The 11,072-nt window shown below is 55.4% G+C and overlaps 3 protein-coding genes across 8 annotated transcripts; 2 read left to right on the plus strand and 1 right to left on the minus strand.

The window, feature by feature from the left end:
* Positions 1–1,002: 1,002 nt before the first annotated feature.
* On the minus strand, positions 1,003–2,253 carry BOLA2B (bolA family member 2B). 3 transcript variants are annotated; one of them, XM_080680797.1, is made up of 4 exons: positions 2,090–2,253; positions 1,586–1,732; positions 1,401–1,498; positions 1,003–1,145 (listed from the first exon to the last, which is right to left on the minus strand). In XM_080680797.1, the coding sequence occupies exons 2-4, from the start codon at positions 1,646–1,648 to the stop codon at positions 1,046–1,048; spliced, it is 261 nt and encodes an 86-aa protein (XP_080536923.1). In that variant the 5' UTR covers positions 1,649–1,732; positions 2,090–2,253; the 3' UTR covers positions 1,003–1,045. The 3 variants fall into 3 exon arrangements, with proteins under 3 accessions (XP_080536923.1, XP_080536922.1, XP_080536921.1); XM_080680796.1 differs by having other exon boundaries at positions 1,586–1,744; positions 2,090–2,219; XM_080680795.1 differs by having other exon boundaries at positions 1,586–1,759; positions 2,090–2,188.
* On the plus strand, positions 1,946–6,915 carry SLX1A (SLX1 homolog A, structure-specific endonuclease subunit; the record flags this gene model as incomplete). 2 transcript variants are annotated; one of them, XM_080680793.1, is made up of 6 exons in its annotated part: positions 1,946–2,285; positions 2,781–2,832; positions 2,920–3,258; positions 5,469–5,596; positions 5,747–5,834; positions 5,908–6,915. In XM_080680793.1, the coding sequence occupies 6 exons, from the start codon at positions 2,098–2,100 to the stop codon at positions 5,935–5,937; spliced, it is 825 nt and encodes a 274-aa protein (XP_080536919.1). In that variant the 3' UTR covers positions 5,938–6,915. The 2 variants fall into 2 exon arrangements, with proteins under 2 accessions (XP_080536919.1, XP_080536920.1); XM_080680794.1 differs by lacking the exon at positions 2,920–3,258 and having other exon boundaries at positions 2,098–2,285.
* On the plus strand, positions 5,959–10,967 carry LOC308254571 (sulfotransferase 1A1). 3 transcript variants are annotated; one of them, XM_080680789.1, is made up of 9 exons: positions 5,959–5,990; positions 6,999–7,219; positions 8,134–8,313; positions 8,417–8,542; positions 8,631–8,728; positions 9,447–9,573; positions 9,670–9,764; positions 10,471–10,651; positions 10,774–10,967. In XM_080680789.1, the coding sequence occupies exons 3-9, from the start codon at positions 8,166–8,168 to the stop codon at positions 10,884–10,886; spliced, it is 888 nt and encodes a 295-aa protein (XP_080536915.1). In that variant the 5' UTR covers positions 5,959–5,990; positions 6,999–7,219; positions 8,134–8,165; the 3' UTR covers positions 10,887–10,967. The 3 variants fall into 3 exon arrangements, with proteins under 3 accessions (XP_080536915.1, XP_080536914.1, XP_080536916.1); XM_080680788.1 differs by lacking the exon at positions 5,959–5,990 and having other exon boundaries at positions 6,833–7,219; XM_080680790.1 differs by lacking the exon at positions 5,959–5,990 and having other exon boundaries at positions 7,163–7,214.
* Positions 10,968–11,072: the final 105 nt, after the last annotated feature.

Below are 11,072 nucleotides of genomic sequence, written 5' to 3' on the forward strand. Positions count from 1 at the left end.
GAACCAGGAGGTCATGGTTCGATTCCCGGTCAGGGCACATGCCTGGGTTGCAGGCTCAATCCCCAGTGGAGGGCGGGGGTGGTGGTTTATAGGAGGCAACCGATCAATGATTCTTTCTCATCATTGATGTTTCTTTCTCTCCCTTCCTTTCTGAAATCAATAAAAATATATTAAAAACAAATAAAAGGAAAACCACATGGTCTTCTCAAGGGCATCTGGCCACACCAAGCCCAGGGCTAAAAGGTCATTGGACCTTCCCCTGTGGGCCAGAAAACATCAGCATACCAGCTGTTGGAGAGCCCCTGCTGGGGTACTATGTCCCTGTAGGAACCTGCAGGGGAAATGTGGAATCCTCTATTATGCTTCTGACATTGGGGTGATGTTGGTGAGAGGAAAAGGCTTGTTAAATTGGCCAGCACCCTGAAACTCTGAGCACTTTCTAATCTGTGCATTTTTGTTGTTGTTAATCTTCACCCAAGGATTTTTTGTCATTTATTTTTAGAGAGTGGAAGGGCTGAGGGGGGAGAGGAGGGTAGAAGAGGACATAGATGTAAGAGAAACATGTCAATTAGTTGCTTCCTGAACCCAGACCGGAGTGGGGATCAAACCTGCAACCCAGGTACACGCCCTTGATTGGGAATTGAACCCCGGACCCACTGGTTTGCAGGCCTATGCGCTAACCACTGAACTACACCAGCCAGGGCTCATTTGTGCATCTTGAAGGCTGGCAGAGGGCAGCATCACCCAGCAACTGCCCACAAATAGGAGGCTGGTTAGTAGGAGTCTTCCAAGCATTACAGAAAAGGCCTGAGAGGCCTGTCCTGAAAGGGATTTTAAGGATTGAACTTTCACTTTATAAGTGGGGACACAGAGGCCTTTGTTCAAGAGGGACTTGCCCAAGTTAAAACAATGAGGAGACAATAAATAATGTCAGGGCAGGGAGAAGCCAGGCCCTAGACAGCCTCAGTGCCCCTCCCACACACAACACACCAACACGGAAGCTGGCCCCCATTCATAATTTAATGGCTGTGCAGGTGCTGGTCTCTTATTTCTGCCGCTCACGGGCCCACTGCTCTGGGGTCAGGGTTTTCTGCTCAAAGGCATGGATATGCGGGAGCTCTTCGGCTAGACACGCGTTCACCAGCCTGCGGAGAGATGTTGTTAGGGAACCGCAGGAGCCTAAGTCACAGTCCCCGAAGCTAGGTTGACCCAGAAGGCTGGAGGTGTCCTCAAGTTGTAGCGCCCAGGACTTGGGACAGGAGAGGTAGAGGGCCTAAGCCTCAATACTCCCAGCAGAGGCCGAGAAGGCGAAATCCTTGGGGCTGTAGCCCACAGGGCTGGGCCGCATTGCCGGGGCTGCGGTCCGGAACGGCGCTGAGCGAGGGGTTCCCGGGGCTCACCGGTGTCTCTGAAGCAGCGGCTTCCCCTCGAACTTGGCCGACACCACCAGGACTCGGAAGCTGGACGCGCAACGGTTGGGAGTCGTGTCCTCCACTTCCTAAGGGGCAGAATCATGTAGATGGTGCCAAGCCGCCCACCCAGAAGCCCTTGCCCTCGCCCGGCAGGTCCAGGCCGCGCAGCTCACCACGTGCTCTGCCTGCAGGTCCCGCCGCAGCTTCTCCCGCAGGTGCTCGGCGCTGAGTTCCATGGCGGCCGGCGGGGGCGGCCCGGCGCGGGAAGAACCCCCGATCCCACACGGGTCACGCTGCTTCCACCCTCACTGGTACCACTCCTGCGGAGGCCTCTACTTCCGCCCTTACTGAGGCGTCCGTAAGCCCAGCACTTCCGCCCTCACGGAAACCCAGTTTCCAACCGCCCGGGTTCCGCGCCTGCCTCCCGCCAGCCAATCTGAGCCTGTGCACGGCTGGGCTCCGCCCCCGCCGACGCTCATTGGTGCCGCCGCCTGCGGTTCCGCGGCGGGTTTGGACACCTTAGCTCCAGGCAGGAAAGGGTGCCCGAACCCGCACTGCTGCAGCCGCCAGGTTACCTCGGAATCGCCACCAAGAGCTTTTCCCCAGACAAGTATATCGCGGCCCTGGCAACCCAACCCTCCCCTCCCCGAGCTCAGAGGCCACAGCAATCAACTCACACGTCCTGATGGGTCCCGAGGGGGGTGCGGCGAGGCCCGGGCGCTTCTTCGGCGTCTACCTGCTCTATTGCCTGAACCCTCGGCACCGGGGCCGTGTCTACGTGGGGTTCACCGTCAACCCTGCTCGTCGTGTCCAGCAGCACAACGGAGGCCGCAAAAAAGGCGGGGCCTGGCGGACCAGCGGGCGCGGTCCCTGGTAAGAGGGGTGGGTCACTCAAGAGGAGGGCTTCAAGGAGGCGGCGGGGCCGCGAGGGAGTCAGTGACAGTGGGCGGGGCCGGTGTGGGGCTGAGAACCGGGCCTTGGGGTGGCTAGTGACGTGGGTGGACCTGTCTCTGGGGAGGAGTCTGTGGGGAGGAGGAGCCCTGTGAGACCAAGGGGACTGATGGTTTAAGCTTGGTCCCGCGACAGAGGGTTGGTGAACAAGGCTGGGATGGAAGATAGAGAACCTGGAAAGGAGAGGAACCGAGGAAGGCAGTTAAGTCCCTGTGACTGGAGGCGGAGCTGAGGTTGGAGATGCGAGGGATGGACCTCTAAGGAGGGGCAGGGCCTCGTGGACAAGGCTTGACGCCCGCTGTGAGGACTCCACTCTCTGGCAGGACTGAAGACGAACCGTGGCGAGGGGATTGGGCTTGACACGGGTGGGGCGGGAAGGGGGCTTTTTACGCACCACGCCCTCGTTCTCTTCCCCAGGGAGATGGTGCTCATAGTGCACGGCTTCCCTTCCGCTGTGGCCGCCCTTCGGGTAAGGAAGGAGACGGGGTGGCAGGAAGATGGGCTGGGGCGTGGGACCCTCCCTGGGCGGCTCTGAAGCCCTCACTCCTTCCCGCAGTTCGAGTGGGCCTGGCAGCACCCGCAGGCCTCGCGCCGCCTAGCGCACGTGGCACCACGCCTGCGCAGCGAGGCCGCCTTCGCTTTCCACCTGCGGGTGCTGGCGCACATGCTGCGCGCGCCGCCCTGGGCTCGCCTCCCACTCACCCTGCGCTGGCTGCGCGCCGACTTCCGCCAGGAGCTCTGCCTGCCACCCCCGCCTCACGTGCCTGTAGCCTTCGGGCCTTTGCCACCCCGGATGCTGGCCTCCAAGCGTCGGGCCAGTCCCTTTGCTGACACCGAGTCCCAGCCGGACCAGGACTCTGAGGCCCCCTGCACCCTGTGCGCGCGCGCGCTTCAGGTGAGAGCTCCACCTGGGCTCCAGGTTGTGGCAGGTCTAGAGTTCAGACGACTTAGGATCAGGCTGTTTATTGGAGTATCGCACAGCCCACTGACATCCTTTGCGCGCCTTGCTTCCATCTCTAAAATGAGGATGAAAGTACTTGCGGCCATTCCTGCTCCGGACCTTTGCCCTTCGTTCACTGGAAAGTTCTTCCCTAGACCTTGGTCTTGATGAAATGCCACCTCTTTTCCATGAGGTCTTCCTTGGCTCTCTCTCTAAAATTGCAACTTTCTTGGTACTGCTTTCCTTTTTAAAAAATATGTTTTTATTGATTTTAGAGAGGGAGAGGGAGAAACATTGATAGGCTACCTCCTGCATGCCCCCTAATGGGAATCAACCTGGTAACCCAGGCATGTGCCATGACCAGAATCCAAACAGCAGCCTCTGGATGCATGGGACAATGCTCAACCAACTGAGTCACACCAGCCAGGGCTCCTTTTTTTTTTTTTTTTTTTTTTAAGGCTTAACACTTATTGTCTAACATATCATGTACAGTTGACTCTTGAGGATTAGGGGTGCTGAACCCATGCAGTAAAAAAGCCACATATAACTTTTTACTTCCCCCAAACAGCCCTCCTTCGGTATCCATAGGGTATTGGTTCAGGACCCTCCTACCTCTTTGGATTTTCAAGTCCCTTATATAAAACTAGTGGCCTGGTGCATGAAATTCGTGCACGGGGGCAGTGACCCTCAGCCTGGCCTGCACCCTCTCTAATCTGGGACATCCCTGTCGCAACCTGGGACCGCTGGCTCCTAACCACTCTGCCTGCTGGCCTGCTCACCCCCAACCACCCCCCCTGCTGGCCTTCCTGCCCCCAACTGCCTCCCCCCTGCCAGCCTGCTCATCCTTAATCCCCCCCCTGCCGCTGGCCTTCTTGCCCCCAACTGCCCCCCCTCCCCCCGCCGGCCTGGTTACCCCCAACTGCCCTCCCCTCCTAGCCTAATTGCCCCTAACTGCCTCTGCTTTGGCTCTGCCACCATGGCTTTGTCTGGAAGGTCTCCTGGTCTAATTAGCATTATTACCCTTTTATTAGTATAGATGGTATAGAACAGTGCATACAGTCAGCCCTCTGCATCTGTGGATTCTCAGCCCTGGATCAAAAAAACTCAAAAATACTGTTTTTTAAATTGTGGTTGGTTGAATCTGCAGATGCAAAACCCAGGGATATGGAGGGCCCACTGGGTATTTGGGCAGGGGGAGGGAGAAATCTGTATAAATGGACCACCCCAATTCAAACCTATGTTCTTCAGGAGTCAACTATATTTTATTATCAGTCTCACACCCCTCCCACCCCATACTAAACTCCACAAGGGTAGTTCTTATTTAGTACTGTAGAAGGCTGTGGTACAGAGCAGGTAGCAAATATTTAGTATATTAACTGAGATGACAGGTCTGACTTTCACTCACATTAAATGTAAGTAAACTGCATACCTTACATGCCGCTAAACTAGGAATACATTCTGAGAAATGTGTCCTTAGGCAATTTCATGGTGCGAACATCATGGAGTGCACTTACACCTAGATGGTATCGCCTACTACACATCTAGGCTTAGGCTGTCCTCCATCACGTATGTGGGTCCTTTTTTTTTTTTTTTTTTTTTAAAATATATTTTATTGATTTTTTACAGAGAGGAAGGAAGAGGGATAGATAGTCAGAAACATCGATGAGAGAGAAACATCGATCAGCTGCCTCTTGCACACCTCCCACTGGGGATGTGCCCGCAACCAAGTTACATGCCCTTGACCGGAATCGAACCTGGGACCCTTCACTCCGCAGGCTGAAGCTCTATCCATTGAGCCAAACCGGTTTTGGCATGTATGTGGGTCCTTGACCAAATCGTTGATTTGGCACGTGACTGTGCTTGTCATTCAGAGATTAGCCATTGAGATCACTTAGCCTGTAAGGAACTCTATGTCTAGCTGCAGTGGCTGTGCTATTGTAGAATCACTGCTAATACTCAGAGAAAATTGGCCAGCTTAGTCGCTATGGGCAAGTATTATAATGCCTCCATTCTATTTCCTCATCTACAATATAACATAAGAGTAGTATGTGCCTCATAGGTGATGTAAAGCCCCTGGAACAGTGTCTAGTCCATAGAAATCCTTTGAGTGTTAGTTACATCACTACTCCCCATTTTCTCCCTTCCCTGCCTGCCCCCTCTGACAGGATGAAGAAGGCCCCCTGTGTTGCCCCCACCCTGGCTGCTCCCTAAGGGCCCACATGACCTGCCTGGCAGAGGAGTTCCTGCAGGAGGAGCCAGGGCAGCTTCTGCCCCTAGAGGGCCGATGCCCTGGGTAAGTCCATCCCTCCCCCAGCCTGGTTTACCTCTGAAGACAGTGCCTAGGCCCAGGGCATCTGAGTCCTCAACTTGGCACCCAGGGCCTAGCCTGAAGGAGGCTTGTGATCCTGACTCTCTATCTCCTACCAACTGCACCCCTTGGCAGCTGCAAGAACTCACTGCTGTGGGGAGACCTGATCTGGCTGTGCCGGATGGGCTCCGAGGAGGAAGAGGAGAACTTGGAGTTAGAAGAGGTGCGAGGTGGTTTTGGACCCTGCCCCATCCTATCCCCTGGGCTGCCTCTGACCACCCTTCTTGTCTCCACAGGAACACTGGACAGACATGCTGGAGATCTGACCCTCAGCACCCCCAGCCCTCCACCCATTCCTTTTCTTTGCCACTGCCTTTAGGTCTGGGCAATTTTTACTTGAGTACAATAAAATGTCTGAGTTAAGGGTATCTTTCGGTATTCGCTGGGGTGTGTGTGGAGTTAGGAGGCAAAGGCCCTGCCAGTCACTGGAGCCTGAGGAGAACAGAGGAAGGGGGAGGGACCACTGACCCCAGATGGACCAGCCTCTCCTCTGCTGGAGGCCCTTCTGCCTCAGCTTTCCCCTGGCCTGCCGCTGAGATCACAGTTCCTTTTTTTTATTTAAATATATTTCTGTTGATTTCAGAGAAGGGAGAGAGAGAAACAGCAATGATGAGAGAGTATCATTGATCGGCTGCCTCCTGCATGGCCCCTACTGGGGACTGAGTCCACAACCCAGGCATGTGCCCTGACTGGGAACGAACCCTGATCTGGTTCTTGGGTTGACGCTCAACCACTAAGCCACACCGGTTGGGCTGAGGTCACAGTTCTTGATGGCTTGGAGACTCATACCCTTGACTCAGAGCTCACCCGCCTCCAGTGCCCAGCTGGACTTTGGACTTTAATCCAAACAGTAAGGACAAAGGCCAAGCCCCCTTCTAACCCAGGGAAAGAAAAGCACCTTCTGGGGGCTGTTCTCCCACCATCCAAGTGAGGTCCCATGGGAACCGTGGAATAGGGCTCACTCCCAGGATTATGAGCCCCCAGCGTTCTTGCTCTTTCCTATCCTATGCTGCCTCAAAGAGCCTGCTGAACAGTGCCCTGCCCCAAACCCCGTCACCCGTCCACCCACATCACTCCAGCCTGGGCTGGGCCTGTGGGCTGCCCCTGACCTGACCCTCTGTTCTCAGACTGGCTGGGGCGACCTTTCCTCCCCACTCCTCTGGAGACCAGGTTTATTAGAAAAAGCTGTTGGCTCCTGCAGAGCTGGAGTTTGGAGGGCAAGCCAGAAGCCGGGATTACAGCTCAAAAAAACAAAAAAGCTATTAGGCCCTTTTGTGTTGATTCTGTCTTATTTTCTACACACTAAACCCACATCTTGGGTTTTAAGGCCAGTCTAATCTTGGTGTCAGCTGAGGTGCTAATGAGGGTAGCAGCGAGGGGGCCCTCCCACCCCAAACCCCACCCATTCCTGGAGGACAGCCAAGGCTCAGCGTTGGCTCCAAATCCCTCCCACTTTGGACCTATAAAACTTGCAGCTCTCTGCAGTTCTGCACTCACGCTACGTGACAGCACAACAGAGAGCCACAGGCCAAGGTCTGGAGAGGTCAGGTGAGTGCTAGGATAGGGTGGGCTGGGCCAGACCTCCCACTGCTTGATCTATTCCTGCCTCTACTGACCCTGCCCTTTCTCCTGAAATCCCAGCTCAATCCGACCCTGCCCTTTCCCCATGGAAATCTCAGCTCAGTCTGATACCAACTGCAGTCTGGCCTGAAACCCCGGTTCCTCTTCCCTCTTCTGCTGAGGCATGTTTTGCTCATCTCACCAGAATGGCTCCCAAAACAAGCTCAGCTGCTCAGTTGGCTGTTTATCTCTGAGCCGAGACTGAGTGTGGCTGAGCAAGTTGTGTCTCAGGCCCAGTTGGCTTTGGGGAGGTTTCTACATGTGAGGGGCTTAGGGAGCTCAAGGAGGGAAGGATGGGGAGGAGCCCATTGGGATCAGATGGAGGGCTGCAGCAGGAAGTACTGAAAGAAAACACTTGGCAGGCCCCAGAGGAGGAGTTTTCTCAAGTGCACACTGGAATCTCCTGGTCAGCTTCCAAAGACCAGGCACCTGGGTCCCATCACCAGAGCAATCTAATTGGCTTGGGGTGTGGCCCAGGCACTGGGATTTTAAAATAAATATTTTTTAAATTGATTTCAGAGAGAGGACAGAGAGGGAGAGAAACATCAATGATGAGAGAATCATTGACTGATTGCCTCCTGCACTCCCCCTACTGGGGACCGAGCTGGCAACCCAGGCATGTGCCTTGACCTCCTGGAGCCAGTCTAGCTGGGCAGGCATTGGGATTTTTAAAAGTTCTGCAGGTAAATCCAAGGTGCCTCCAGAGTTGTGGCCCCACTGTGTTAGATCCGCCAGAATCCAGCCCAACACTCACTGGCTCTGAGTGTAGGCAAGTTGCTCAGCCTGTTCCTTACCTTAAAACAAAACAATTAAACAGAAGACATTGTTGTAATGTTGTTGAGGTCGGCCCCACTCCGGCCCCTGACTCGGCAGCATGGAGCTGGTCCAGGACACCTCCCGCCCACCACTGAAGTACGTGAAGGGGGTCCCTCTCATCAAGTACTTTGCAGAGGCAATTGGGCCACTGCAGAGCTTACAACCCTTGCCCGATGACCTGCTCATCAGCACCTACCCCAAATCTGGTAGGTGATGAGGACCACCCACCCCTCTCCTGGGCTGCAGTCCCCACCTTGGGCCAGCAGGGGTGTGCCCTCAGCCCTGCTTACCTCCCATTTTCCTCTCCAGGCACCACCTGGGTGAGTGAGATTCTGGACATGATCTACCAGGGTGGCGACTTGGAGAAGTGTCAGAGGGCTCCCATCTTAATCCGGGTGCCCTTCCTTGAGTTCAAAGGTCCAGGGTGTCCCACAGGTGTGTGGTGGGGTGCTGGAGGCCAGTGAGGTGGAGGGAAGGAGGACCCGGGCTCCAGCTCACTGGACCTTTCCTACCCATGGCTTAGGTATGGAGGTCCTGAAAGATACACCTGCCCCACGGCTCCTCAAGACACACTTGCCCCTGGCTCTGCTCCCACAGGCCCTGCTGGACCAGAAGGTCAAGGTGAGTGGCAGAGGAAGCTAGAGAAAAAGGCTGCTGGGGCCAACAGCCTTTGGTCCTATCTTCTAGGAAGGTCTCACTTCCTTAAGCCTGGTCTCATTTTAAAGGGGGAGAAGTCCTCAACCTCATGCTCTGGTGGGACAGATGGACAGTGACAGCAAGACTTTGCAGGGCCTGCGTGCTCACAGGCCTGTGGAGGGGCTGGCAAGAATTCTGCACGTCTTGTTCCAAATTGGCACAATGGCATTGAGAAGATTGGATTAGTATAAAATACAGTTCCTGGCATCGGAGCAGGCTTCAAATCCCAGCTCAGTCACACCCAAGTCGGCCTCTAAACCTGTTTCCCTCTTGGCCAGACCAAGAGAGAACCTCCCTTCCAGGGAAGTTGTGAAGGGTGGAGTGTGATGCTTAGAAGAACGTCTAGTGCAGCTGTGGGCAAACTACGGCCTGCGGGCCGGATCCGGCTCGTTTGGCTGTTCTATCTGGCCCGCGGAGCTGAAAGAGCGGAGGGTTCTCTTGCTCTCCCCTCCGCTCCTTTACTTTGAATTTATATTAGTTCACACAAACACTCCATCCATGCTTTTGTTCCGGCCCTCCGGTCCAGTTTAAGAACCCATTGTAGCCCTCGAGTCAAAAAGTTTGCCCACCCCTGGTCTAGTGCTTGCTGTGCTGTGTGGTGATGGTGCGGTGCGGGTTGGGGGTGTGTCTTCTGCCTCTCCAGGTGATCTATGTTGCCCGGAACGCAAAGGATGTGGCTGTCTCCTATTACCACTTTTACCGCATGGCCAAGGTGCACCCTGACCCCGGCACCTGGGACAGCTTCCTGGAGAAGTTCATGGCTGGGGAAGGTGGGCCTGACTCTGGAGGAAGGAGGGGGTGGGCTGAGGGGCAGCCAGCTGGAACGAATACCAACTTCTGTTCCTGCCCCCTGCCCTTTTCCCCAGTGTCCTATGGGTCCTGGTACCAGCACGTGCAGGAGTGGTGGGAGCTGGGGCGCACCCACCCTGTTCTCTACCTCTTCTACGAGGACATGCAGGAGGTGAGACACTGCTACCACTTCCCTCCATGTTGCACAAGGGGTGCAGGAGTCTCATGGGGAACTGCCAAGACCTTCTAAGCCCTGCTTCTCTATGGCAGTCCCTACACTGGTCCTCCTACCAGGGCTCCTCAAACTTTTTAAACAGGGGGCCAGTTCACTGTCCCTCAGACCGATGAAGGGCCGGACTATAGTTAAAAAAAAACAAACTATGAACAAATTCCTATGCGCACTGCGGGCCCGGGACGAGTCGGCTGCTAAGCAGGACAGGCAGCGGCACCCGGTGGGCCGGATAAATGTCCTCAGCGGGCCGCATGTGGCCCGCGGGCCGTAGTTTGAGGACCCCTGTACCTAGACCCACCTCACCTTCCCTGCCCCTTGGGCAGCACACTCCGTACAGCTCTTATCTCCTAGCGCCTGAGTCAGTGCCAAGTGCAGTCACTGATCATCCATTTACTGCTACTGCTTCTCCCTGGGCCCCAGTTATGACAGAGGGCTGTCCCTGCCCTCACCCATAAGGAGCCAGATACAGCTTCTTAACAGATCACAGAGCAGAAGGCAATTAATTCTGCCCCAGGAGTGCCAGAGTACAGAGGACCAGAGTCACGGAGCAGGGTCGGAAGTGGCCATGAGGTTAGGGTGGGGCCTCCCTTTTGTTTGTCCAATGCACAACCCAAGCCTCCACTGAAGAGCCCCCCTGCTGCTCCAGAACCCCAAAAGGGAGATTCGGAAGATTCTGGAGTTCGTGGGACGCTCCCTGCCAGAGGAGACCGTGGATCACATTGTACGGCACACGTCGTTCAAGGAGATGAAGAAGAACCCCATGGCTAACTACAGCACCTTTCCCGTGGAGTTCATGGACCACAACATTTCTGCCTTCATGAGGAAAGGTGAGGGGCGCTGGGGAGGCGAGAGCGGGAGCAGTGGCTGGAGCTGGCCCTGAGCCACTTGGGGCCTCTGCTTCGGCCAGGACCTCAAGCCTGCCTCCCTCCCTCCCTCCCTCCCCCACCAGGCATCACGGGGGACTGGAAAACCATGTTCACTGTGGCCCAGAATGAGCGCTTTGATGCCCACTATGCTGAGAAGATGGCAGGCTGCAACCTCAAGTTCCACTCAGAGCTGTGAGTGGTGTTCATGGGACTGCTCCCCAGGGAGTGTGTGGGAGTGCCCAACACGGGCCTCAAGAATAAAGTACAGTTTGTGTTGCGTGGAGTGTGTCTATTGGAAGAAAAGCAAACCTGAGCTGAAAGAAAGAGTAAATGCCCACTGGGACCAAATGAGGCCCCAGTTCCCCAACTTGCCCTACATGGG

The sequence above is a fragment of the Plecotus auritus genome (assembly GCF_963455305.1).
Source record: "Plecotus auritus genome assembly, chromosome: 7".
NCBI lineage: Eukaryota > Metazoa > Chordata > Mammalia > Chiroptera > Vespertilionidae > Plecotus > Plecotus auritus.